This window comes from Haliaeetus albicilla, chromosome 3, assembly GCF_947461875.1.
Source record: "Haliaeetus albicilla chromosome 3, bHalAlb1.1, whole genome shotgun sequence".
In the NCBI taxonomy this organism is placed as follows: domain Eukaryota; kingdom Metazoa; phylum Chordata; class Aves; order Accipitriformes; family Accipitridae; genus Haliaeetus; species Haliaeetus albicilla.
In genome coordinates, this window is record NC_091485.1 from 29653156 (window position 1) to 29679662 (window position 26507).

General features: G+C 40.5%; 2 protein-coding genes across 4 annotated transcripts; both read left to right on the top strand.

Annotated features, from left to right (window-relative positions):
• Positions 1–304: 304 nt before the first annotated feature.
• RNF125 (ring finger protein 125) lies at positions 305–11291 on the top strand. The gene is given in 6 exon segments (XM_069778623.1): positions 305–1731; positions 4207–4231; positions 4234–4301; positions 5495–5502; positions 5714–5804; positions 9436–11291. Coding segments are annotated over 6 exon segments (459 nt in total). The 5' UTR covers positions 305–1569; the 3' UTR covers positions 9541–11291.
• Positions 11292–14764: 3473 nt separating this feature from the next.
• Positions 14765–25584, top strand: RNF138 (ring finger protein 138). Of its 3 annotated transcripts, none has more exons than XM_069779240.1 (7): positions 14765–15426; positions 16412–16577; positions 18105–18220; positions 19747–19815; positions 20316–20421; positions 21270–21343; positions 22843–25584. In XM_069779240.1, exons 1-6 carry the CDS (start codon positions 15314–15316, stop codon positions 21306–21308), a joined length of 609 nt encoding a protein of 202 aa, XP_069635341.1. In that variant the 5' UTR covers positions 14765–15313; the 3' UTR covers positions 21309–21343; positions 22843–25584. The 3 variants fall into 3 exon arrangements, with proteins under 3 accessions (XP_069635341.1, XP_069635340.1, XP_069635339.1); XM_069779239.1 differs by having other exon boundaries at positions 19750–19815; positions 21236–21343; XM_069779238.1 differs by having other exon boundaries at positions 14772–15426; positions 21236–21343.
• Positions 25585–26507: the final 923 nt, after the last annotated feature.

A 26507-nucleotide genomic window follows, 5' to 3' on the forward strand; every position in this document is an offset into this window, starting at 1 on the left:
GGTGCAAAGGCTAGCATTTTAGCAGCTGGGAAAGCGGGTGGATTGGCACTAAAATGCCAAACTGAGGAGAAGTATCTGAGAGATAAGCACATGATACCTTCTGCTGGGCTGGAGGGTTGGGAGAGGAGACAGAAGGAAAGGTGGGTAATCAACAGGGGGGCAGCACAGGAGGGTGCGAGTGGCAACATCCAAAATTGGCACAGCATGACCACCAGTACTAGCTGGTTTGACCACAGTCGTTTATGGTTTCAGGTGCCTCTCTTCTAGAAGCTACTGCATTTAAATCCAGGCAGAACTGGCAAAAGAAAAGATATTCCTGATCTTTACCTGTTTGAGTGCCAAGTCAGCAGTTTATTTAAGTGAAATTTTGCATTCATGCAGCTGGGATTGCAGACACAAGTTTGCTCCTGACACTTCTGCTGCAGGGCTGTGAGACTTAGCAGAAGGCCACAAATGCAAATTTATTGTAGAGGAGCAAGGACTCTTGCCACCTCCTCATCCTTACGTGTTTGCTGTCTGTATGCTCACCCAGGCTGAGCAATGTGCTCGCTGCCGGTTGCAGTCTGGCACAACAGCTTCTAGCTCTTCCAAAGCCGGAGGGGCTGTCAGTCAGTGTGCATCCTTTCTTTTGTCCTTCCTTGCAGCCCCAGGCTGTCACTCTACCCTTCAGACCCCTATCTTGACATGATGGGGAGCAATAATCTGATGCAAAGAAAGGCCCTTTTCTGTCCCATTAGCACTGGGACTTTGCAGTGCTGCTCGGATAGTGAAGGGTAGTAATGTTTTGCATCTCTACAGGAAGATTGACCAAAGCTTACCCATCATATCCATAACTGACAAAAAGCTTTCAAAAGCAGCTGCAGTGACCACTAATCCAATTTGCTTTTGTTACTAAAACCAGAGAAGTGAAGCGGCTAAGACGCTCCCAGAAGTATGTATGCCTTTACCTAAATCCAAACCCTGAGATGGCTACATCAGAGCACCACTTACCACCCAACAGCCTAATGCTTCCCCCATGACTGCTGCCTAAAACCTTCACAGTGTAATTCTCCAACTCCTGACGTCATCACCTATTGGAGAAATTCCCTCATTTTAACAACTGGGATGGTTGTCACTCATAGGAGCAGAGTGGAGTAATCTTCTGTTTATGGGCTCAGGAAGACTTACAGTGAGCTATCAGTATGCGTATTTGTGACATTGTCCAGCAGCAACACTACAAATATGAAATAATCTTTGCTGTGATGGCAGGTATTGAAATCATGGACTGCAGGCTTTGCCTGGCCCACGGGGGACGGGTTCCTCACTTCTGCTCTGAAATGAGTCCTCACAGTCACATGTGTTTCAGTGCTACCAGGAAGCTCAGTTGTCTGTTTTCAGTGCTCTGCTTAACACAGGTAGGGCTGCAGAACAATACCCACAATCTTAACAGTATATCCTAAGAACAACAAATATCCTGCAATGTTACACCAGAGATGTGATGTGGTGCAAAATTTTGATTGTTTTTTATATACCTTGCCTTATTTGAAGCATGTTTTGGGGGGATGATCACATTTGGTTTTGTTTCTCTGTATGTATAGATTCTGTCATTCCTGTATTTCTGCAAGCTTAAAGAATAATGTGTGGACATGCCCTTACTGCTGTGCTTATCTTTCTTCTGAAGGAACTCCAGCCACTGATATTGCCAAGAAGATGGAGAGCACATACTGAAACTGCACAGAATGTGAAATGCAGGTTTGCAGCCTTGAACACTAACTACTAAATAATTCCAGAGATGTATCCATGCACGAGAACTAACACTATTATGATGCCTTTTTAAGGGCATGTCTAAACAGAGAAACTCCACTAGCATGATGATGGAAGAATAAATTTTTGTGATTTATCAAGTTCCATATCTAAAAGAGCTCTAAAACAGTGCCATTGCAAATATTAAGGTCAAGCCTAAACCTATGGGAGCTGAATCTTCTTGACTTCCTATGTTGGCTTTGGCTGCAGAAAGGATAAATCACTTTTTTTTTTTTTAATATATATATACTGCGATTGTCTAATTAGAAAAATCCTGGCCACAGTTGCATCTGTTAAACTACAGGACAAAGTTTGGGTTTGGGTTTTTTTTGGTTTTTTTTTTTTAAACACTCCACCCCCTTCTTTGGTAAAGCTACCTAAACTGAGCTTTTTTCCTTAAATCTAAATAAAGCCTTTGAAACATCACTTACTCACATGCAAACAAAGTTTTAAATGCTACTGTTTGAACTGGAACATGTTAATCACTTAATCATGTTTCATCAAAACAAAGTACAGAGCAAAAGGTAAACAGAACTTTGTGGTGGAGGACAGGGCATATATCAATAGGAAAAACAGTTAACCAAGATTGACTTAATATATGTTTACTTGAAAATTTGTATAAAACCAAGTATTTTCTCCCATGTTTGTCAATATTTACTCTGTGCCTCTTTCTGTATAATGCTCTTCAGTCCTGCTCTCCCCTTATATTTTTATACCTGTGTTGTTTTGTGGGAGGAGATTGTACAGCTTAGATCTGACTCCCTGTTATTTTTTCTCCAAACAGACTCACATCTGGCTTTTATAATTTCTCCTGTCTTGCTAACTGCAAAAGAGTACCCTTAAATCTTTCTTGTCTAGCAGCAGCAGTGTGAAAATGCCATAAAATGTAAACAAGCAAGTAAATGTGTGAACTTCAGAAAGACTGCTATTTCAGGGTTGTGGGGAATTACAGACAACATAAGAAAAGCAGCAAAAAAGTTTTTGTTATTAACGCTTTTGGTTCTTTACCTTTTTGCCATGGATTTTCTGTTTGGGAAAGATCTGATTAAAACTAACAATGAAGTGCATGAACCACAAAACCTTGATATTAACAGTAGCTAAATATTGAATTTAATTTTAATATTTGTTTTAAATTGGGTTTTCCAGAAGGAACCTAATTGTAACAGGTATGTTAAGTGCTGAGCTATGTATGTCTTAGCTAGGCTTCTCAATACTTAGTAGAGCTTAAGTACTGCTTTTTGCTGTTCAGTGGCAGAGCACAAGAAGTGACCTGATTATGGATATTTGCAGGGGTTTATAATCTTTCTTATGGCTGCAGAAAATGTTGGGTGTATTTCTTGTGTAAAGCCATCAGTGAAGCCACTAAGGTATGTTGAAAAGGAGAGTGCATTTAATGCATTATAGCATCAAGATACCTTTGTATGTTGTTTCTGATATTTGGCAGACTACCCTTGGCAAGTGCTCTTGCAGTGTCTCAGTCACGCCAATGCATGGATTACTGTGTTAGTATAAACCTAATTGCATTTGCAGTTTCCACTGGGGGAGTGGAAATTGCAATTAAGTGACTGTGGCATGAGCAGGTTTCATTCTGCTGCATCTGCAGTCAGGATGATCATTTGTAGTGGAGCCATGGCACAGACATCTGGGACAGGGTTATATTAAATTTCTTCACCAAGATTCACCAGAACCAGTCATCAGTGTTCAAAGGTTAAGAATATAGAATAACCTTAAGTAATACTAATGTCTCTGCACTGTTTCTGTGCAGATAATATTTTAATATCTCAACTTGGTGATTTCGTAGAATTTCATATTCTTTCTCGTCATAGAAAATACTTCATGACTGTGTTTCACCAGGTTTGTAATTGAGAAGTTCTGAGTTAAAGGAAATAGGACAGCCAGTAGCAGCAGCAATATAAAACTCAATTCTTATCCTTAATGAATCTATAAAAAAGTTTTGCTGACGACTTCATTGAGATCAGAATCAGGCCCTCGTGTTGGAGTATTTTTGTTTTTAACAGAGTTGGTCTAGATTTTTGCCATTAAAAACAGAGCAAGATATGAACTGGGAGGGTCCCCCTCACCAAACTAGAAATGTTTCCCTTTTGCATCCCAAATTTCATTCCAAAATATTAAGGGCCAATGTAAGGGACAAATAAAATCACCACGAATCAATAGTTATTTCACTCAAATTGACTTTAGTCTCTTAAGCTGAATTTTGTTATTATAAAATGTATTAAAGCAATACTGAAGCAGTAACAAAATGCTTGAAGAACTGAGCCAGTAGTTGAAGGAGAAGCATATTCTTCCCTAGGTATAGCCACAATGTTGTAATAAGGCTTTGAAATAGAAAATATTCAGAGTGATCTATTAGTGTGAATGTGTCATGGTATAAAACATAACAAGCTGCTGCTTCTCATTGCTTAGGTATGTCTGAGTGAAATGAGGGCTCATTAAAAACTTGTGAAAAATATATAGAAAAATATGGACCTGTACAGGAGCTTGGAGATGCTGTAACAAAGGTAGACCTCAGGGTTGATGACATTGTAAAAACACTTTTGAGTTTGTTATCCCAACATAGCAATTGTTATCCCAACATAGCAAAGTCAAACTGGTAGAAGAATTGTCTGATATTTTTTTTTTTACCTAATTGGAACTTGTTTCTGTTTCACAGAATTCACCATGAATCCTTTACTAATATTTTAAAATCATAATACTCAAATAGTACTTAAAATGGGTGCTAATTTTTTGTGTGTGTGTGACTAGAAAATAATGTATTTTACTTGCAGTTAATATGATTTTGATAGAATTTAGCTCCATGTGACCTGTTTTGTAGAAGCAACTGTATTTTGACAAGTCAGCAGTTTTTGCTATTTTTCTTGGGGGAGAATTATATTTACTTTCAAATAAGACTCCTTGAAAATGTTGGTTATTTACCGAATGAATAAGACTAATAATAATCTAAATGCAATTGCCTCTCTTCTAATAATTTGTTCTTCAGAAATAGTTTTGCATTAAGAAGACTGACAGCTTTTCTTATTTATATACTTACAGTATTTAGAGAGAATATATATATTTACAGAATGTGTGTTACATGTCAAAATTTCAAATTCTTTGTCCCTTTCATTCTCTTTCAGGGCAGGACCTGTTAGAGCAATTGATTAGGTGTGTACCAATTCTAGAATGACTGAGGTCTTGAAGTCCAATGGCCTTTAGTTTTGTCCATTAATGATTAGGAGCTATTTTGATATCATTATTAAAATGCTTTTTTATTTAGGTAATTTAAAGTCCCTATACTCTTTTCTATTTGAATTCCTAAATGACACATTATTCAGGTTGCTTGTTCAGACGACTTTACCTCCTTATCAGTTATTGTTCTTCTGATGCTCAGAAAAACTTGAACATTTATCTACACACAACTGAAAATCACACTGACCTGAAAACAGTGTCTCCACCATGCAACAAGACCATACTCTGTACTGAAAACTAAGTAGGAATTCTCTGTGAGCAAGTGTCGATACTTAATGAGGGCTCCTGAGAATTGGTAGTTTGGTCACGCATGGTCCAAGTGTATCACAGCAATTAAGTGATGCTTTTATCAAATGTCTATAGTTGTAGTGTTCAGTATTTTCATCTGTTCTTCTCTAAGGTCATAGTTATGTTAAGAGTGCTTTTCTGGATCAATATCCTGACATGCTGGCACAGTTCTGTGCAGTGCTTGCAGTGTCCATTAGCAAGGCTGACCTTTTGCCAGCAGAGCATACATCGCACCCAGGTACATGTCATACACCCATGCCACGTTTTAGCTATGGCAAAAGAAGCTACTAATGATATCTGGCCAAAGAAATCTAAATACTTCTTTTATTGCTTGTAGTACTAAAAATGTATCAGTCATATCTGCATTCACTAACAATACACTAACTCTTATTCCCAGATATTCCTGTCCTTATTCCCAGTGAGAAGTAGATGAGGATGAGCTAATGGACCACTGTCTCGCTTACCACAGATCAGAAAGGAGAGCAGCGGTAATGTACAGAAGTATATATTTTACTGAATTCACATGTTAAACTGATTAATTCTAGCAAGCATTGCTGATAGAAAATAATAGACAAAGAGAAAATACATTAATTGTTTAATTGGTTTTGACAGTGGAGGACAGACATACCTATATTCATTCCCTCTAACCATCTCTCACAGACAAGCATGTATGCACATAATATTTAAAATATTAGCACTCCTATCATTATGAGTGCTGGCAGGAGCACTGAAAATGGTGTAGGAAGTCTTATGATGGATACAACAAACAGTTACTTACAGCCAAGCCAATGAGCATTATTAGGTTCAGTGACTTGCCTGCTTTTAAATCCCACATGTGCTATCTCTACTGCCCTAACTCAGATTTATGTGCAGATTTATGTGTATTCTCATCTGGGTTCTGAGGTTATAATTTGAGAACTGCTTATATGTGGCCTTATATAGGAGTCTGTCATAGTGGGGTTTTTAATTTTTATTTTTGAAGGTAAGATAACTTCAGAAAAAAATACATAAAGCTTCATTCTGAAAGTCCATGGAGGCTGTGAGGTCTTACTGTGACCCTGTTTGTAGGACTGAAGTCCATAGGGTGTAGACTCAGATCTTGACAAGCATACCTTATTCCCTGACGGTTATTTGCCAAGGCATTTTAGACTGTGATTCTTGCATCTTGTAGAAGAGGTGTTTTCAAGAGGTTACAGACTGAAGGACTTGTAGACAAATCAACCAATGCTGCTGTTTCCCCCAGTGAGTGGGATGGGGGAAACCCGCTCCATTCCCTTTTGCATTGCAGGTTAGTTTTCACCACTTTAACCATAATCATATTAGTAAGTTACCATGGAGCCAGAGCTCCGAGTAAGTTAAAGGAAGCATTCACTCAGAGTGTATACTGTGTTCACCTTTATCTGAGTTAATGCTTTAATATATAATATTTTGCCAATTTTGTATTTTTTCAGATTAGACTCTGTATTTACTTTGGTCAACTGAAATGATTGTCAATAATTTTTATGACACCTATCAGTCTATAAGCTCTTATTTTTTCACTCAGCAAATTAATAGCTGTATTGTATAGCTTCTAGGGCAGAGTTAAGCCTTAAACTTAGAAAATTATTAAATCCTTTGCTCAATTCGGAGTTGCATATACAAGCTGATCCTGAGAGACTTGTGAGTAATATGCATTGTACAGCCTCTGTTGCACACTTCTTTGAAACCTAATGTAAAAAACAATATTCAGAACTGTTTGCCTACAAATAATGTAAAAAGTATAAGCAGGGAAATGAAATGTGATCTTTTAAGTCATGCTAGATTCATAACTGCTTTAGCTGGTTTATAAACTGTAGACACCACATTGTTAATACAAAGCAAAGAGAGAGAACATGCTGAGAGGTGCACTTCATTGTTTGCTACTGACACACTGACCCTTCCCTTTAATTCTGAAATAACTTTGGAGTAACTGTTTCAGGATTTCAGGAGTACCTGAAAAAGTGATTTGACACAGCTGTTTCAACCTTTTTATTTCAGACTTAGAATAAACACATCAGACTTCTAGTTCTAAGAAAGGCACAGGATTTTTTGGTGTGTTGTATCATAATGTTCACTACCATAACATGTCACAAAGCTGTTTTTAGTCTATGCATAGTATATTCACACATGGTGTATTCCACGATATTCACTTTTTTAGCATACACACAGTGTTCTCATGATACTGGTTGAAGAAATAAATGTTGCAGCAACTGCAACTTTTATATTATACAGAGAACCTACAGGAAGTAATTCAGCTTTTCTTTTGATGAAGTGTTTTAGGCACTTCTGTTGTAAGCACACAGATAAATTAATTTGTTATTGATGACCAGAGAAATCCTGTGTGTTTCCTGTAGCACTTTATCATCCAAACAGTGGCTTGGATGATAAACAAATTGAATATTTGTTATTAGTTTATTTTTTGAATGATAAAAAAATGGATACATAAATTGTATGGATGATAAACACATTTTTTATTGGATAAAACAAATGCTTTTGCCTGACTTCTCTTGTAGCCAATAGGAGAGAATATCTTAACCATCAGACCTACATAGGTTGACAGTCCTTGGGATGTCTGCAGACACGAATTACACAGCAGGGATTAGCATAACTGACAGATGATCTGAGAGTGCTCTGTGCCTAGCAGTATTTGTCTTGCTAAAATAATCATAGAATAGTTTGAGTTGGAAGGGACCTTAAAGATCATCTAGTTCCAACCCCCCTGCCATGGGCAGGGAAACCTTCCACTAGAACAGGCTGCTCAAAGCCCCATCCAGCCTGGCCTGGAACACTTCCAGGGATGGGGCATCCACAACCTCTCTGGGCAACCTGTTCCAGTGCCTCACCACCCTCACAATAAAGAACTCCTTCCTTACATCCGACATACATCTACACTCGTCCAGTTTAAAGCCATCACCCCTTGTCCTACCACTACATGCCCTTGTAAAAAGTCCCTCTCCAGGTTTCTTGTAGGCCCTTTACCTTCTTTAGGTACTGGAAGGTTGCTATAATGTCTCCCTGGAGACTTCTCTTCTCCAGGCTCAACAACCCCAGCTGCCTCAGCCTGTCTTCATAGGAGAGGTGCTCCAGCCCTCTGATCATCTTTGTGGCCCTCCTCTGGACTTGCTCCAATGGGTCCATGTCCTTGTTATGTTGGGGCCCCCAGAGCTGAACGCAGTACTCCAGGTGGGGTCTCACGAGAGCGAAGTAGAGGGTGAGAATCACCTGCTTGACCTGCTGGTCATGCTGCTTTTGATGCAGCCCAGGATATGCTGGCTTTCTGGGCTGTGAGCACACGTTGCCAGATCGTGTTGAGCTTCTCATCAATCAACACCCCCAAGTCCTTCTCTGCAGGGCTGCTCTCAATCTACTCATTGCCTAGCCTGTATTTGTGCTTGGGCTTGCCCCAGCCAATGTGCAGGACCTTGCACTTGGCCTTGGTGAACTTCATGAGGTTCATATGGGCCCATCTCTCAAGCCTGTCGAGGTCCCTCTGGATGGCGTCCCTTCCTTCCAGTGTGTTGACTGCACCACACAGCTTGGTGTTGGTGGCAAATGTGCTGAGGGTGCACTCAATCCCACTGTCCATGTTGCCAGCATGTTAAAAAGCGCCAGTCCCAATACTGACCTCTGAGGAACACCACTTGTTACTGGTCTCCACTCAGACATCGAGCCATTGACCACAACTCTTTGAGTGCGACCATCCAGCCAATTCCTTATCCACCGAGTGGTCCATCCGTCAAATCCATGTCTCTCTAATTTAGAGACAAGGAGGTTGTGTGGGACAGTGTCAAATGCTTTGCACAAGTCCAGGTAGATGACGTCAGTTGCTGTTCCCTTATCCACCATTGCTGTAACCCTGTCGTAGAAGGCCACCAAATTTGTCGGGCGTGATTTGCCCTTTGTGAAGCTATGTTGGTTGTCACCAATCACCTCCTTGTTTTCCATGTGCTTTAGCATAGTTTCCAGGAGGATCCATTTGGAATGCCAGCTGGCCATAACATATCCCCTTATTTCATATTTCTGTTCTTTTAAACACTGATAATATTTCTTCTGTAAGACTTCCAAGATGAAAATTGAATACTTCCTTCCATTTATTTATAGTGGTGTTCAATTAGTTGTTTAACACCTGGGAGAGATCCAAGCTATTTCAGCAGAAATTTTATAAGGCATCTTCAACTCAGACATACACTCAATTGTGAAGACTAGTAATGACTTGATTTCTTTATGTGTATCTTCCACACCTTTTACAATCAAGAAGTGATGAAAAGAACTGAGCAGATAACTGCACCATGAAGTCACAAAGTGTGGCAGATGCATACAGAAACAACATAGTCTGGTACTCAGAGGTGCCAACTTACAGATTCTGTCCTCAGTTTTGTTGCTGTCTAATGGTGGGACAAGGGAAAGGTACTAACTTCTTAACAAGTATTGTGCATCTGACTCATGTTTATAAATGACTTGGAGAGCCTCAAATGAAAGCGTACGTACTTTAAATGAAAGTTGTTTCAACAACCCTTTTTTATTCTATAAGAACCTAAGATGACACAGTTGTACTTCTGAAAGGTGCTGCAGCTGTTTGCTGTCTGAGTGGGCTGTAAAATAAAAAAATGCAGCACAAGCATTAACATGCTGTTAGAATTTCTCAAGAATATTAGTTAGTGCTTTCCTAGATTTATGTTTGGTACTCATCCAGACAAAATCCCAAAGAAAGATATAAAACATTATTTTTTTCAAATGGTGAAAAAGCACTAAAGAAAATGTTGTCTAAATGGAGGGCAGAAGTGAAGAACCATCGTAATAATTTGAAGCTATAATTCATACACATGGCGGAAAGAGACTTATGTACGATAGCACTTTAATGATAGCTCACACATATGTAGCTTCATAAAGTTAAGTTCATAGTTAAGACTTGAGTATTTATTTCTATACACAGTAACATAACATGCATCACCAAATTGGACTCTTTTATTAAAGAGCATTAGCATTGTTTGATTTTGCATAATCACTGAATTAATCTGTTTCTCCATTTGACATTCTCATTTATTTCAAGTTTCACAATGATTTCTCTTGCTTTATGTTGCAGTGTTTACCACTAAGGAATAGAAAGTTAGGCAGTAAACTTTAAACATGGATGTAAACCCACTGAAACCAGCATTTTGTTAACTGGTAACTCAAGCAGTCAAAATTAAATCTATTAACATATTAATTACTATCTTGATATTCAATAAAATATGCTTCTCTTTTTTTTTTTTTTTTTTTTTTCTTTCAGGACATAAACACTGTTGCAGTTCTTGATGAAAGAGTTCTAGATAGGTCATTCTTAGAATATGTGCATGTGAATCATCCAAACAGCACGTAAAGACTATTGCAGAAGAGTGGAAGAACACGTTCTGTAGATGAATGTGGTCATTAAAATTTAGCCTGTTGCAATTAATGGAGTGTTAGTAACCTGCATGGATGTAATTTTTTTTTTCTTAAGCATTGTTTTGGTTTTAAATTATTTTTTTTTAATTAAATTTCAGTTTCATTAAAAAATGTGTTTGGTTTTTTTTTTTTTTGCAAGGGTAAAAGAAAGTATTGTCAGTTTCTCTGCCTATAGTACAATGGTCCTGAACTCGCTGCTGGTCCAGTGTACAGATACACTGGCTTTGACAGCGGCCTCTCCTATTTGTTTGCAGCTACCTTCCAGGAGCAGGCCAGTCTTGTGTACATTGATGATGACAATGCAGTGCTGGAGGTAGATGACAACAGCACTTCAGATGCTACAGGACCAAATTGGAACAAATCCCCCCTCAAAACTGTATCGGACATACTACCTACTGTCAAGGACTGCACACAAGTTTCCATTTACAGTGCAGGAAGAGACTCAAAATTAGCAAAATTTGTAAGTGAAAGCCATCCTGAAAGGATAGCAAGTGAATATGATGTTTATAATAAAAAAATAGAAACCTGTTCAAGAGATTGACAGTGTCTTTTAACTAACCTGTATTCTTATTATTATGTAAGTTAAAAAAAGTATGTACAGTTTTTCACATGTACAGTATAACATAGTATCTTTCAAAGATGCAGTTGATCTGTAAGAAATGAAAATTCATGTTCTTGCATAGAAGCATGTACAATGAATAAAGTAGCTTTAATGACATGGTAACATGTTAACAAGGAAACTCCCCATAGACTTTAGGTCTTTACTAGTTTTTCTTAGAATCAGAAAGTGGCTCCTTTTTGGGAAGAGAAAGATTCAATGTTTCATGTGCCTGGGAAAGTTGCTTTCCTTTCTCTTTTAGAACTGTCCTTGGAAATGAAAACTCCTCAGTCAGAAAGATGGGCAGTGTTGCTCCAAAGGGTGGAATTTGTAGGAACATTTGAGTAACTAAAAAAAAAACCAAACAACTCTGGTCTGCCAGAGCAAAGTAGCCAAAAATATGGGGAAAAAGTTACTGGATTTATGGTTTCTTGCACATCTGAAAAATGTATAGACAACTTTATTTGTATGAAATAAGCTACCACTGTAGGAGTGTTGTTTTGTCTGTGACTGCCAGTGTTCTTTGTTGATAGTGATACAGATACACCTGGTAAGAGCAAAAGATGTCCTTCCCCTTGTACATCGCACCTTCTGATCCCCCTGCAGTTACACAGCTTTCTCTCTTTTCTTTTCTGCTCACATCCATCTTTGATCGCTCCCACAGAACAAAACCTTGTGCTTTTCATGTTGGCAGAGATGTGCTGTTGTTGCAGCAGCAGCATTGTCAAGAAAGCAACCAAAACAAAAAGTAGTTGTACAATAGCTGCGCAAAGGTGATCTAAAATCTAGCAGTGGCAGTTGCCCCCTGCAAATGGCAAAATTATATGAGCAGTTCTACAAGTTTTCACTGTTGAGACTTCATTTCACAAACACATTTTGTCAGGAGGAATAAAAAGTTGGCAGGGCCATTGGTTTCATTTCATCTAAAAAGTCTGATTTAAAATGCTTTCCTTCAAATAAATGTGTTTCATAAACTTCAGCTGCCTGATTTCTCTTTATATGTTGTCTATGTCAATGGCAAAAACTACATAAGATTTACAAGGCTGGTGCCATGCTATATATTGCTCTGTGGCGTACTGGTTGTCAACTCCAAGGTCACAGCTTTATTAAAGGATCAAGATTTACAATAATGTTAGCAAGAGCATGAATGCCTTCACACACACTTTCCTGTAGTTTACTTCCCTGAGGTCATCTGCACAATTTCTCCCCCTGCCAAAAGCTACTAATCGATAAATACTGCGGTCTCCTGAACAAAGTTCAAATGGACCTATCATGTTCCTTTAATAATAAATCTTTGCTTTTGTTGAACACCTGCCTCCAAAGGACGTAACCCTCTTTACCTGCAGTAATTAATTTAACTTTACAGCAGCCTCATTTGGTGATTAAAAACTACTCCCCTTTTACAGATTGAGAAATTGAGGCATAAGGACATGCTTTGCTGAAGTCATACAGGAAGACTGAAAAGACTTGGAAGCCCATCTCTGCCAGCCTTTCTCCTGCTGAGGCTGAAGGCCATGCTGCCTCTCTCCCAACAAGTAACACAAGGCAGCTGCATAGCATCTGAACTGAGTGAGGCTTCTGTAACTGTTTTAACGTACTGTCACGATATCAATAGGGCACACCTGAAGCTGGCTATACAGCTGTGGTATAGTCCTGATGGACACAAAACCACACAAGAGCCCTTCTGCAGGCTATTCGCCATTTAAGGGGTAGTTCTTTCTCTCCTGGCTGTACTTGCACTGTTGAAGAGGTTACTGCCACCAACTGCCGCTCGTTACCCGTTGTGCCTACACAGATCTACCGGCCTGGCTTCCTACTTCATTTCAGGGAAGAAGATGATCAGTTAATCACTTCAAATAGTAGGGTTTTTTTTGGCCAGCCCATAAACAGCTCAGCTAACCCTTAGCAGCCTCTAGCAGCAGTGACGAGCACAGGGGAGCAGTAACCTCCTGAGCTAGCACAGCCACAGTTCCAAGACCAATGCCTTACATCCCAGGCCTGTCCTCTCCTGGAAGATCCCTGCCCAGGGAGTTCTGCCTTTTCCATTGGATTTTCTCCTGACCTGAAGCATAGGCAGTAAATGACCCAGCCCTGGTGATGTAACACTTACATTGGGCCCATCGCTTCGGATGTGCCTCCCCTCAGTGTTTCAGATCTCCCGGTACTTAGTGGCATTCAAATTTTGCCTCTGTGTGGTCTACAGGTATTTAGGGCAGTCACTGGCTTTTGCTCTGCTGTCTCTGCTTTTGCTTAGGAAGTTACTAACATTTTTAGCTAATAGTAATTGCGATAGATCCCGAATAAGTAAACAGAGCCATCATGCTTCACAGAATCACAAGGTGGCTCTCCCCTTACCCTCACCTGAAGAGAGACCTGAGCTTCAGCTCTGTTTCCTGCAGTTCCTTCTCCCCTCCAAACCATGATGCCCAGATGGTGGGGTGGGCATTGCCTCTTGCTGCTGATCACTGGCAGATACAAGCAGCAGCTCTGATGGACGACTGAAGCCTAAATAGTTTTGAAATGCTGACGGCACAGATGAACCACAGGTCTCAGAGATCTCCCCACCTGGTGATCTCCTCTGAACATCTAGCTATGGTGTTGACAGCTGCAGTCCCAAGGAGACAGGGAAAACGAAGGTGAAGAACCCATTCCTCCTCAGCCCTTGTCCCACATCTTTGATATGGGGTGAGAGACCACACCTAGCCTGAATCTTGGTTTTATTATGAACTAACATAATCTTCACAGATTAATATATTCTGGAAAAATGTAATCCCTATAAATCCATTTGTTTTTAAAGTCTAGCCAGTATTTTGTGTGTTGTTTACCTGCCGAGAGTGATGTTCTAAGGAGGTCAGTGCTAGATGCGCTTGACAGGTCCAAAGACTCCTCCACCCGGAGAAATTTGTTGGCATTACTATTTCTCTATAATGATATCCTTATAATTCCTCACTCTGGAAGAAACGCGCAGTGTCGTACTGCTGAATTAAGATTTCGTCAGTATCGTTCAGGAGGCAGAAATCCTGGCCCAAATATTACTCGTACCACTAAAACGACTGCGTAAAATTACCGCCAGCCTCAGCCGATCTATAAATAGGGGGCAAAACGGCGCAGAAAGGGTTTCACCACTGCCCTTTTTGCGCAGAAGGCGGCTGCAAACGCTTCCCCCCGACGCCGGGCCCGGGCCGGGGGCCGGCCCCCGGCGGGCACTGCGGCGCCCCCTAGCGGGCACCCGCTGAGGGGTGGGACCGTCTGCCGCCACGGCGGGCCAGCGCCCGCCGCCACCGGGCCCTCGGCCCCACCCGGCGGCGGCGCCGCGGCCCCCGGCGCCTGCGGAAGGGGAGGTGCGCGGCGCCGGCGCCCGCGGGCCCCAGGCAGGAGGGCGGTGGGGCGGGCGCAGAGCGGCAGGCGGAGCGGGGAAGCCTCCTGGGCAGGGCGGAGCGGAGGCCGGCCCCGCCGTGTCATAGCGGCCCCGCCGGGCCGGGAGGCGATCGCCATGGAAACCCGGGCCCCGGGCCCGCCCCTGCCCCCCGGGGAGAGCGGCGGTGGGGCGTGGGTGCCGCCGGGAGCCCGGCCGGAGCTGCGGCTGGGCCGCTGGGAGGCGGCACCCGCCGCGGCGGCTCCCGCCCCGGGCACCGCCAGGTAGAGGGCGGGGCGGGGGCGCTTCCCGGGCCGGGGAGGAAGGGGGGGGGGGGGGGGGCGGCGGGGCGGGGCGGGGCGTGCGGCGCGCAGGCCGGGCCCGCTCCCCCGCCGCCGCAGCCCGGCCGCCCACCTGGTGCCAGGTGCCCGCCCGCCATCTTCTCCCGGACCCCCGGCGCCCACCGCCCCGCGCCGTGTCCCGCGGCTGCCCGGCGGCCCCCCGCGGCAGCGGAGGGGAGCTCCGATCAGCTCGGCTCAGCTCGCCAGGGCGGGGCTTGTTTCTCGTCCCCGATCCTCTCGGAGAGGCCCTGACGTGTTGCCATGGCCGAGGGAGCCGCGGCGGCGGCGGCGTGCTTCAGCGAGGATGATTTTTACTGTCCCGTCTGCCAGGAGGTGTTCAAGACGCCCGTGAGGACCGCGAACTGCCAGCACGTGTGGGTATTCCTCCCTGCCGCGCCGCGCCCCCCCCCCCCCGCCCCCTTCACAAGCCTTTCCCTCGCCTCCTCCGGTTCTCTGCCTTCTCCTTCTCCCCCCCGCCCCCCCGGCAAAGCGCCCGGACCCTCGGCCTGCAGCCGGCCGCGCAGCGGGAGCCGCGGAGCTCGCTACCGCCCGCCGCCCCGGGGGCTGAGGAGCCGCCGCCGAGCGCCGGCGTGGAGGCTTGCTTGCGTGCGAAGTGCTGCCCCAGCCTCCCCTCGCCTCTTTCTTTTGTAGCGAGCGAGGACCGGTCAGTTAGGAAAGCCACCGCCTGGAGCCAGCCCCCGGTTGTCGGATCGAGTTCGGCGGCCGGTGAAGACATCTTGCACACCTAACCTAACCCGCGTTTTTTAACTTCAGAGTTTCCTGTTCGTTTTCGAGCAAGGACCATAGCCTAGCTGTTCTCTCTTTGCAGTTCATCCGTTCTGCGTTTTTTTCGGAGGAACGCGTAATTACGAAGTACTACTTTGCAGAAAAGCAGAATAGCTTTGGCGGCTGGTGCACGAGGAAAGACAGAGAGCGAGCTGCAAAAGCTGATGAACTAAGATCTTTGGAAACGCGTGCTAAATGAAGCTTTGCAGTGTTCTTGGCTCCGCTTAAGGACAATAAACAGGAATTACCCTGATGAGATTTTCCAATGTCACGTGCCTGCGGCACCATTTAATATCTCATTAATGATCAATCTGGTGTACAGTTCGGGAAAACTAGTCAGTAAATAGTAAGATCTTTACCTAAAGTGCATTGCCAAGCTCCCTTAATTTCCGTATACTTCTCTGTAAGCACCATTATGTCATTTTGCTTCTATTTATAAAGATTTGTATTCAGTAGACTATTACTCCGATATATATCTTCTTTTTCCCAATAATCACCCAGCTCTCTTCAAGGACAAAGCATCTTACTCTCTTCACTTTGCTAACCTGTGTTTGTGGTAACTTTTTAATTTAGGTTTTGCAGGAAGTGCTTCTTGACAGCTATCAGAGAAAGTGGAACGCATTGTCCTCTCTGCCGGGGGAGCGTGACTAAAAAAGAAAGAACATATCCCAAAAGGGCTCTAGATGTTGAAAACAGTATGAAGAAAGCTTCTGGGGGCTGTAGATGCTGTGAGAAGCAGGTAGAGTAAAACTTTACAAGAAGCTGGATAAATTTTTCTTGTTTTTGACCACACACACTTTTACTGTGTGTCATTCTTGTCTTGGAGCTAAAGAGACTGTAGCAGTTTGAACTTAGCTTGGTATGGCATCTGCATATACTAGGCATGCAGTGCCTGCTGGGGATGCCTAATGTGTAAACTGAAAGAGGATCTTGTATTGTCTATAAGGACTTTTTAAGTGGAGTGCCAGTTCTTCCCTAAAACAATGCAGAAACTGGATATAGCTATAAAACTGGCAAAAGAAAAGTTAGACAACTGAAAATGAAAGTTGCAGATATATGGAAAACCTCAGAAACTTTCACTATGGAAATGAAAGTGCTTAGAGCTACTGTAAAATTTCATATAAACCCCCAAAATACGGGTTGATTATTCTCAGTGTACATACAATCATATGTCATTTCCCCCCACACCCCATCAGTCTGTTTACGTTCCCTTCATTCCCTTTGTATAGGGGTCCTTATTTTCAGAACATTGGGTGAAATCTTGACCCCCACTGAAGTCAAGAGTAATCTCTCTTCTGGTATAAATGAATGCAGGATTCCAGCCACACATTTTGTTTACATCAGATTGCATCAAATCCATGTCGTCTTCATGTTTGTTTCATTTCACCTGGGACTTAGTTCTGCCAATGTGAAGATTAGCACTAGTGGAAAGCTGAGCTGCTTGCTTTGTTCCACGTGATTCATTAGGATGAAAAGCTGAGAGAAAGAGAGAATAGCAAGTTGGTAAACTGGAAGGAAGAACCAAAATGGATCCCCAGAAGAACTTTAATGGAATTTAGGCACAGGCATGTGAGATGTGTTCTTGTTCAGCCTCTAAACCTGTGAGCACTTTCTGACAGTGCTGTTGGACCTGAAATTCTGATTTAGGGCATGTCCAGCACAGCTGTCTTCTGATAAATCTAGAGCAACTCAATCGTCTTAGCTTGCATTTAAGATGGATAGGCAGCCTTAAGTTGGTGTTCCTTCACCTCTTCCCTGCCTCCACCCCCAAAGAGAAAAGTTACGTATTCTCAGAACACACCTAATGCAAAAAGATTTTGCTCTGCACAAGGTAACGGCAGGCCAGAGAAGACTGAAGGAGCAGTGGTGCTCATCCCGTCCTCATGGCCCGTCTCTGTCATAGCTCATCAGTTACTGATCCTGGATATGGGAGGTGTAGTTCCTGTGACTTTGTTTTGGTTAAATGGAGTTTACTTGCATCTTTCACCCCTGAGAGAGCTCTCAGATGCCAGGATGTTGGGGGTTTGGGGAGCAGGAATGTTCTCCAGTCTCACAGAGTGACAGAGGCTCTATGGAAAAACGATCGAAGATCTCTTGTCGGGGAAGAAAGTGTTCATTCTGAAAGGGGAGACACAAGTTCTGGTTTCTGCTGCATATGATGCCTATATTATTCCTGCATGCACTGCTTTCTGTTGGCAGAATTATCTCTTCCTTCTATCCCTGGATTGTTTAGTATAATTTCAATAATTTGGCATTTCATTTACAGGTTAGATTTTCGTGGATGAGACAGCATTATAAAACGTGTAAGAAGTATCAGGATGAATATGGTGTTTCTTCTATTATTCCAAACTTACAGATTTCCCAGGATTCGACAGGGAACAGGTAATCAGGGTGTTTTATGTATAACAATGCATCATCTTCTTCCCTCTCCCCGCCCCAGGAAAGTTTTGGGTTTTGTTTTTGTTTTGGTTTTTTTTTTTTTTTTTTTTTCCAGGGCATGCCTTCTTTTTGCAATAATCATTGTCCATATTTTTGTGCTTCAAAAAAATGACAGTTTTTCCAGGTCTTTTTCTTTACTCTTAGCATACAGAAGAAAACCTCTCTGCATAATGGTTTGGAATGTCTTCTAGGGACTCTCCTAAAAAGTGTATAGTATTTGTAGCTTGCTTTTCTTGCCTTGACAGCATTTGAGCAGTTACTTTGTAACATATTTCATAATATTTAGCCTCAGGGAAGTTCCCTTCTCTTTTTATTCCCCCCCTCCCCTTTCCTAAGTCTGTTTTAGTGGGTATCCTGTTTCAAAACATTGCTGTGCAAGCTTTTGCTTTCTGACTGAATTTCTTTTGAACTGATCTCTTACAAAATGTATAAGGAACTCCAGTATGTTACACACCATAAAATACAAATGACACTTACCATTTGTTTTCAGGCAGTAAAGCTAAAGAACTTTCTTTTTCATACCTTCTCACTGATGTATTTGGTTTGGTTGGGGATTTTTGCTTATTTTTGAAGACCTTTTTTTACATATTAGTTTCATAGGGCTTTATTATATATAGCCTGTCCTTTATTTACATTCTTTTGACATCTATTTTCAGCAGTCTGAACTTCTCTGTGTTTGGTTTTCAACCCATCAGTATATTGAAAGTGGAATTTTAAGCTGTTACCAGAACCAGCTGCAGCAATGTTTCACCGAAGTGTCTGGATGTTGTTATATCGCTGTTTATTGACTATGCCACAGTAGAATACCTGTGTTTATAATATTACAGAAGTATAAAAAATGGGCTGTGACCAGATTTGTGACCGTAAATATTCATGTTCTTAGGATGATCAGCATGTCTGAGCAGTTTCATCTGGCTTAGCTAGAGGTGCATATATGGTTAAATTTACTTTCTAAAATGTTCCTGTCTGTCACTCTTACTTTAGGAAATAATTTATTTTGTGCTCAGAGTAAGAAAATTTATCTTGCTGTAGTTTAAAGTTGTAAATTATCTGTGTAAGCACATGGCAGTTAAATGCCTATTTACATGGTCCTAAGTAAAAAAGCTTAGAAAGTGCTACCTGTCTTACATTCACGTAGTTCATAATGCTTTTTGAGCTACTTGGCTGTAATCTCCATTACCATTCTTGTTGGCTAAATGTTTGTTGCACTATATACCACTTTCCTATAAAGTTGTGTAGTATTCCACCAAGGGTCACCATGGTAACTAAATACTGAGGCATCCAAAGGAAAAGCTGTGAGAATTAAAATATGCGCCATTGTATGTTTTGCCTTGAAATTCATGGGACTTAATGGATTTCCTCTCCCCCCCCCACCCCGTTGCTGTTAAACTTTTAAAACTTTTGAAAGTGGAGTAAAATAATCTCAATTTTCTTTCTTTCTTTTTTTTTTTTCTTGACTTCATTTAAAGTAGCAGGAATGATGCAATATCTGATAATGGCGAGATGGCTAATAATCAAATACTTCAAGGAGAAACAAGGTAGGCTGCTTATTTTTCTATAGTTACTATTAAAATAGATCCAGGCAGTCATAGTGCAAGCTTCTACTAACTTTAAAAAAAAGCACCACACAAACACCTACAACAAGTTGCATTAAAAAAAACACTGTCATTTCTTCTACATTTGCATCTATACATTAGAATTCGGGTTTTTTCAGTACTTTCCTGAAGGATTTGCACTAAAAGATGTTACCAGTAAGTAAGAACAGGGTGCAGCTGCAATTGGAACAGAAGAGTTTTCTAAAGTCCAAATCTCAGAAGAATGCATTTAGGCATACAAATAATAAATGTGCTTTAAAATTGCAATTTGGAAGTAGCACCGGAACTCCTTTAGATCCGCTACTATGTCAGTGAGGGTGGGGGTTTTTTGTTGTTACCAAAATAGGGGAAAATAATGATAAGATAACAGTTGAATTAAGCTTTCTGTAACACTGTTTCCAAACCTCTCTGTTCTGTTTAATACTGTGTATTTCTGCTTACAGTGGACACCCAACCTTCAAATGCCCCCTGTGTCAGGAAGCCAATTTTACCAGACAACGCTTGCTGGATCACTGTAATAATAGACATCTTTATCAGATAGTTCCTGTAGTAAGTAGAGTTGCTTATGTATGCTTCTTAAGCTACTTTCATTACAATTATGTGAACAATTTTAAATGTGCAGTAGCTACTCTATATCTGTGAAGATCACTGTGGACTGAGAAAGACAATATACTTAATGCAGGGCATTTAACTTGAGGAGTGACTTTCATGTGAAAATGTTTCTTGTGCAGGTTCTTGTTAGTTCGAAGGCATTTCTGACTTAGCTGTCCCATTTATCTTGATGTGAAACAAACTCAGTTTTTGAGCCTGACGCTTATTCTTCATTTAGTAATTCAGATCTGTTTATATAGAATCCCATTTGTAACCTAACTATTGTTTCATGTGAAACTTACAGTTACTTGAAAAGTAATCTAAGGTGATCAAACAGACTGAAGGAGAAAAATCTGTTTGGTTTTCTATTCTTTTCATCTGTATAGGGTGTGTTATTTTTTTCTTTCAGCTTACTTGATCATCTCAGTTGTATGAAAATTCTTCCAAAAAATAAGCAGGATGCAGTAATTGCTTTCTTTTCTAAATTTTAAACAACAGAAATTGACAAAAAGAGTGCCAGACAGACATGATAATCCTCCACTCCTAAGGGAAACACTCAAGAAATTAGGCAAGTTGAAATGTAACTTTTGAGTGTTACACAATTGAGGAAAAGAACACTTAGAACTATGATTTTATGTGAACATCTCTACTGTATTTTAGTAGTGGATGAGTAATAGACTAGTTATTCCTGTAGAACATGTCTTTAATGTATTCTGTATTGCCAGTAACTCTTTTTTAATTCTCTCTCTTTCCCCTTCCCCTCCAAATTCAGATCTGTCCTATTTGTGTATCTCTTCCTTGGGCAGATACTAACCAGGTTACTAGAAATCTTGTTAGCCATCTAAATCTAAGACACCGGTTTGACTACGGAGAATTTGTGGTAAGCTTTTTCTTCTTTGATGTGTAGGGGAATAAATGGTAACTTTTTTCTATAAATAAAAATGCCCAATAAAAAATTTGTACCAAACTTGTTTGTGCTCTGGACATGCTATGTTTCTGCTCTGTACGGAACTCAGAAGTAGGTCTATCTGTTCTTAAACTTTCCATCATCAACTTGAAGTGCTACTGGGAATAGGCGTTGTCAACTGTTAAGCTCTGCTCCAAACTGATGACTTGAGTCTTTAGTTTAGTGTTCTCGATCTGAACTATTTGTTCCTCCAGAACAGTTTATTACTGCTGTTTCTGGGGGAAATAAAATAGATGCTACTCTGTTTTATCGACATTTTTGACCTTTTAAGGCAGAAATGGCTAAATCATAATTCTCAGGACTCAAAGTGCAGCATGACTAGTTGGTATTGCTGCTACAGCCTCTCTTCCAGTATGTTGCGAGAGAGTCTGCAATGTGAAAAAGAGATGCATCATTAAATCATCGTTCTGGTTGCCTTCTTTCAGGCTCACTTTGAGTAAATGAGCTTGGAGTAGATGCAGGACTACATACGCAGATATAGTCAGTGGGTGAGGCATAAGTCAAGCCAACCAGCTTAGTTCTGCATGTGGGATCAGAGAGCTGGAGAGTTTGTATTGTAGTTTCTACAGCGTTTGACAGGCTTTGGGGTACACTGCTTGAGCTTTGTGTGGGACAAGCATAGTATTTGAGGCATAGGCAGCCTCACTGGTTAAAGATGGCAGAGATGATGTATATTGTTCCTTGTGTTGAGTGATCTGTGACAAAGGCATGAAGAGCTAGGAGATTGATACAGGGGATTGGGTTCTTCAACATGAGTGCATCTTGCATGTTTGAGGATGTAAAACTGGTGATTGGAATTCTGATTTGGGGAAGCTGCCAGAATTGCACTAAAAAGGTATATTATTTTACTAAAAATTGCACTAAATTGGTATAATTGCACTAAAAAGGTGTAATATGCCATATACTCCGGCATATTAACAACTTGGAAGATAGCTCTTCAAAAGTAGCAGGGTTAACCACCCATCTTTTGTGATACGTGTTTGCTCTCTCATTTTAAGCAGTATATTCTCAACAATCTATGATTACTATGGTCTGGGGATCGCATTCTGTTTTTATTAATGGAGGATGTTATGGCTGGTTGGAAGCCCTGTTATAAGACTTGTGTGACACAGTCAGCTTTTCTGAGCTGGCTATTCTGTAATGTAATTGAGCCAGGGAGAGAAGATGGACCCTTCTGCTTAATGAGCCTTGTCCCACTCATCTGATTCTTCTCCTGTCTCATGTCTCTCTTGGTACTTGGTTAAATAAAAGATACTGTGCAACATGAACAATTGTCTAGTACACATAAAAATGGAAAGTCTTCATCTAGGTGCCAATTCCTATGTAAAAATGTGGAAAATGAATGATTAAACTAAGGACTATGGTGCATCTTGAGTATTTGTCCATGTTGATGATGTTTTCATTTTGTTTAGAATCTTCAGCTTGATGAAGAAGCCCAATACCAAAATGCAGTTCAAGAATCCTGTCATGTGAACTTTTAAAGTATAGTCCCCCTTCATCTTACTGATTATTTGAGAGAAAAATTACATTAATTCTGTTAGTGATTTGAAGTGTATATTAATAAAAATGGTATTCAGTAACCACTTTGCAGGTTTAACTTTTTTCCACGCTCATAAGAACTTTTCATAAATGATTTTGCTGAAACTCAAACCGTTGTCTTGATTTTCTCTGACTTTTACTACTCTGTTAATTACGTGGTTTCTTTTATTAATGTCAGGTATTTTAATTCAGCAAAACCAACTTTGAAAGTATCTTTAAAAAGACTGTTGCACTGTTGAGTTTCTTTAAGTTCAGCTGTCCTCTGCTAAGATATCTATGAGATAATAATTTTTTTCTCCTCCTGCCCAAGGACAAAGTTTTATTTGATGCTGTGATTTGTTTTTTACCATTACTATGTGAATGAAAATAAGAACAACTTAAAAATATTTGTTTTCTATAGATCAACAATGCAGAGCAGGTTTTTTTCACCTTTCATTGAGAAAGTATGATGCCATTGCCTAGGAATAGTTACATCTATTTTTTCCCTTTTTGGAGCATAACTGAAATAGGATGCTTGCTTACTAATGGGTGAGGAGTTTTCCCTGTACTCCCAACTACTAAGGACATACTTGCTGAGCAATTCAAGATGACATGTGAAAGGTATACTTTTTTGGTATATGGCTGACCAGCTAGTTTTTCATTTTGTTGGAGCTTTTTAAGAACTTTTGTTGTTGCATTTGGAATTCAAGTTTTGGTTTGTCCTGTCTTTCATGGAAGGCTGTGTAACTAGAGAACTAATTGGCTTCAGACCTACCAACACTCAGAAATGAACTTGTTTATTTTGGTAAGACTGTTTAAAACTTGGACATCTCCTGCATCCAGTTGAGAAGAAAAACTCGCTCTAAAATAGTTACCAACACATTTTAAGAGTTCCTGTTCTAGATTTCCATGTTCCCCGCAAGTCCGTCATTAAAATCAGAGAAAACAGAGCAATAATGCAATTTTGAATTTAAGTGGAAAATCCATTTGTAAAAGAACTTTAAGGTCTTTTATTTATTACTAATGAGGAGAAGGGGAAAGAAAGCTGCACAGCTTACATTTTGGAGGTTTGAATAGAGACTGTTCTGAATGTATACCTTTTAGGACTGACTCTTCATCCTGTGTCACCATCACCCATTGTTAAACTATTGTTCGTAATGGGTATTGTATATGTGGTGGAAAACATCCCCTGTAATTTTCCTAGTCTAGTTAGTGATTTATGTGTAATAATATCAGTTGTGCAGCCGAAGCACAATCTGCTTCTTGTGCCCTAGCTCCGATTTGCTCTCCAAATAGAAGTTTTGATTATTCTTTAAATACTGGGATATTTCATATTCCAAAACTGGTAAGGTTGAAATGCCTCATTCAGCAATGTAATGGGTTTCAGAACTGAATTTTCATGCTAGTATGTTGAGTGTTGGAACTAAAACACTATACACTGTAACTTGACATTTCTACCTTATTTTTTAAGAGTGTCAAACGTTACTGAAGCCATAGCCTGCTAAAATACAGAGAAAGTTGGCTATTTCAGAAATGTCTAAAGGTTATATCCTTTTTATACAACTTAACATGCCTTGCATTTTGTTACTGGCTTAATACAGTATTTGGACAGGAGGCCATGCTTGATCTTTTACTCCAACTTCCCTGTTTGCCCCCCATACTCTTGTCTGTGTATTCTCACTCATCTTTCAGCTCTAGTGCTCGTGTGACCACATACTGATTTGGAGTGGTTCACTGATCCAACTGAAAAGCTTGTTTGGATTTTTGCTCTCTCTTTTGCTCTATAAAGCCAACTATGAAATAGCACCCTTAGACAGAAAGGGATTTCAAGGTAGCCTGATGCTAAAGTTTTAGCTTTTTAAAATTAAAACACGTACTGTGGTGATTTTATTACTGCATACATTTCTTAAGGAATTTAATAGTTACATGTAAGTTTAACTTTTTTAGATTCAATAAAATATTTATATGATCTGGCAATAAATGCCTACAGCCAATACAGATTCAGAATGCCTCATGGACACTGGAACTAGTTACTTCTATTACTTGAATATATCTTGAGAATTGCAAATGAAATGACATCTATTTTAAAACTCTGGGAAACAAATTTTTCTATAGCAATAATTAGTTGTCACTTGATGCATAGTTGCTGAGCATTTTAGTCATGTTGAATACACATTTTAAAGCAACCAGTGTGTATAAATGCAATATAAAAAACCTTACAAAATGTTTATCCTCTCTATTTGCATACATTAAAATCTGTATTGGCAGGTGCTGCCTTGCTTAAAATTTTATACTTTTCATATGAAGAGATTGCATCCAATACATTCACTAGGTAAGCGTTTAATGAAAATGAAGCAATCTGTTTAAGTATGCTGCTGCTGGTCATGATCTTTCTCACTGAAATGCAGACATGCACAAAAAGCTGTGTATTTGTGATGGGTGATGCTTGTACTTGAAACATGCAATCTTTACTAGAAGACTGCTGCTTAATAATGTTTTCATGTTCATGTTGCATTGTGTATGGTTTCAATATGATATATTATGTTTGAATTGTACCTTCTATTTTTTCTCCTATTAAAGTATTTTATTTTCCGTTTGTTGTTTTGTTGCCTAATAAAGATGATCAGTCCCCTTGATGCTACTTCTTCCTTTTCGGATGCTTTCTAAACTTAAGTACATGGTCAGTTGTATGCCTTCACACTTGGAATGATTAGAATGGTGTGTATGCTGCTGGAACGGATGAGTTGTGGCTCATGATCCATTCATGAGCTGACAAGTTACCTTATATCACATCTTCAGATCTTTCCAGGAAGCAGAAAAGATGATAGTTGGCCAAAACTTATTTCATGCTTCTTTTCTCCCTTCCATGTTCGTATGTTGCTGTCCCATGTAATGTTAATAGAGAAATAACATCCTAAAGGGAGAGAGAAAGAGGTATGTATCACTCAGGGCCAATAGCAAACCTCGTTATTTAAAGGTAGATTTACTAAGAAGAGTTAATGGTTTTCTGAGGAAAGAATTGTCAGTAAGTTTGGGCTGGTTACGTTATTGGACCAGCAAGGTGCCATCTAGATGACTTCTCCTTCTGCCCTGTATTTTTGAGCTGAAAAACCCTTTGGTTATTTCTTGTGCTTTTACATTCTAAGGACATACAGAGGATAATACGGTTATGAAATTGACTTAAAGTCTTGTTTTGAATGATAGAAATACAGCAATTGTGTAAATTTACTTTTTATTAGTTTATTGTTCTTTCCTCTTCGAATCTAGTTTTCTGAGCTCTAAATAAATCACTGTATCTCCTAAATCTGGTTATAAGCCCTTTGTTAGAGATTCCATTTGATTTTCTTTCCCCTCAGCAATGCATATTTCATCATTTATAGAGAATGCACTCAATGTATTTAATTCTCATTGGCAGTATGTTGGTTATAGGATATGTGAGCTCTGCAGAACTCCCCTCTGTCCTGCTTCAGTCCTAAGCCAGGGCTTCATTCCCAGGGAGAGAGGGGGACTTCTGTGCATCCTGGTCATCTTCTGACAGGTAGTCAGGGCTAGAAGGTTT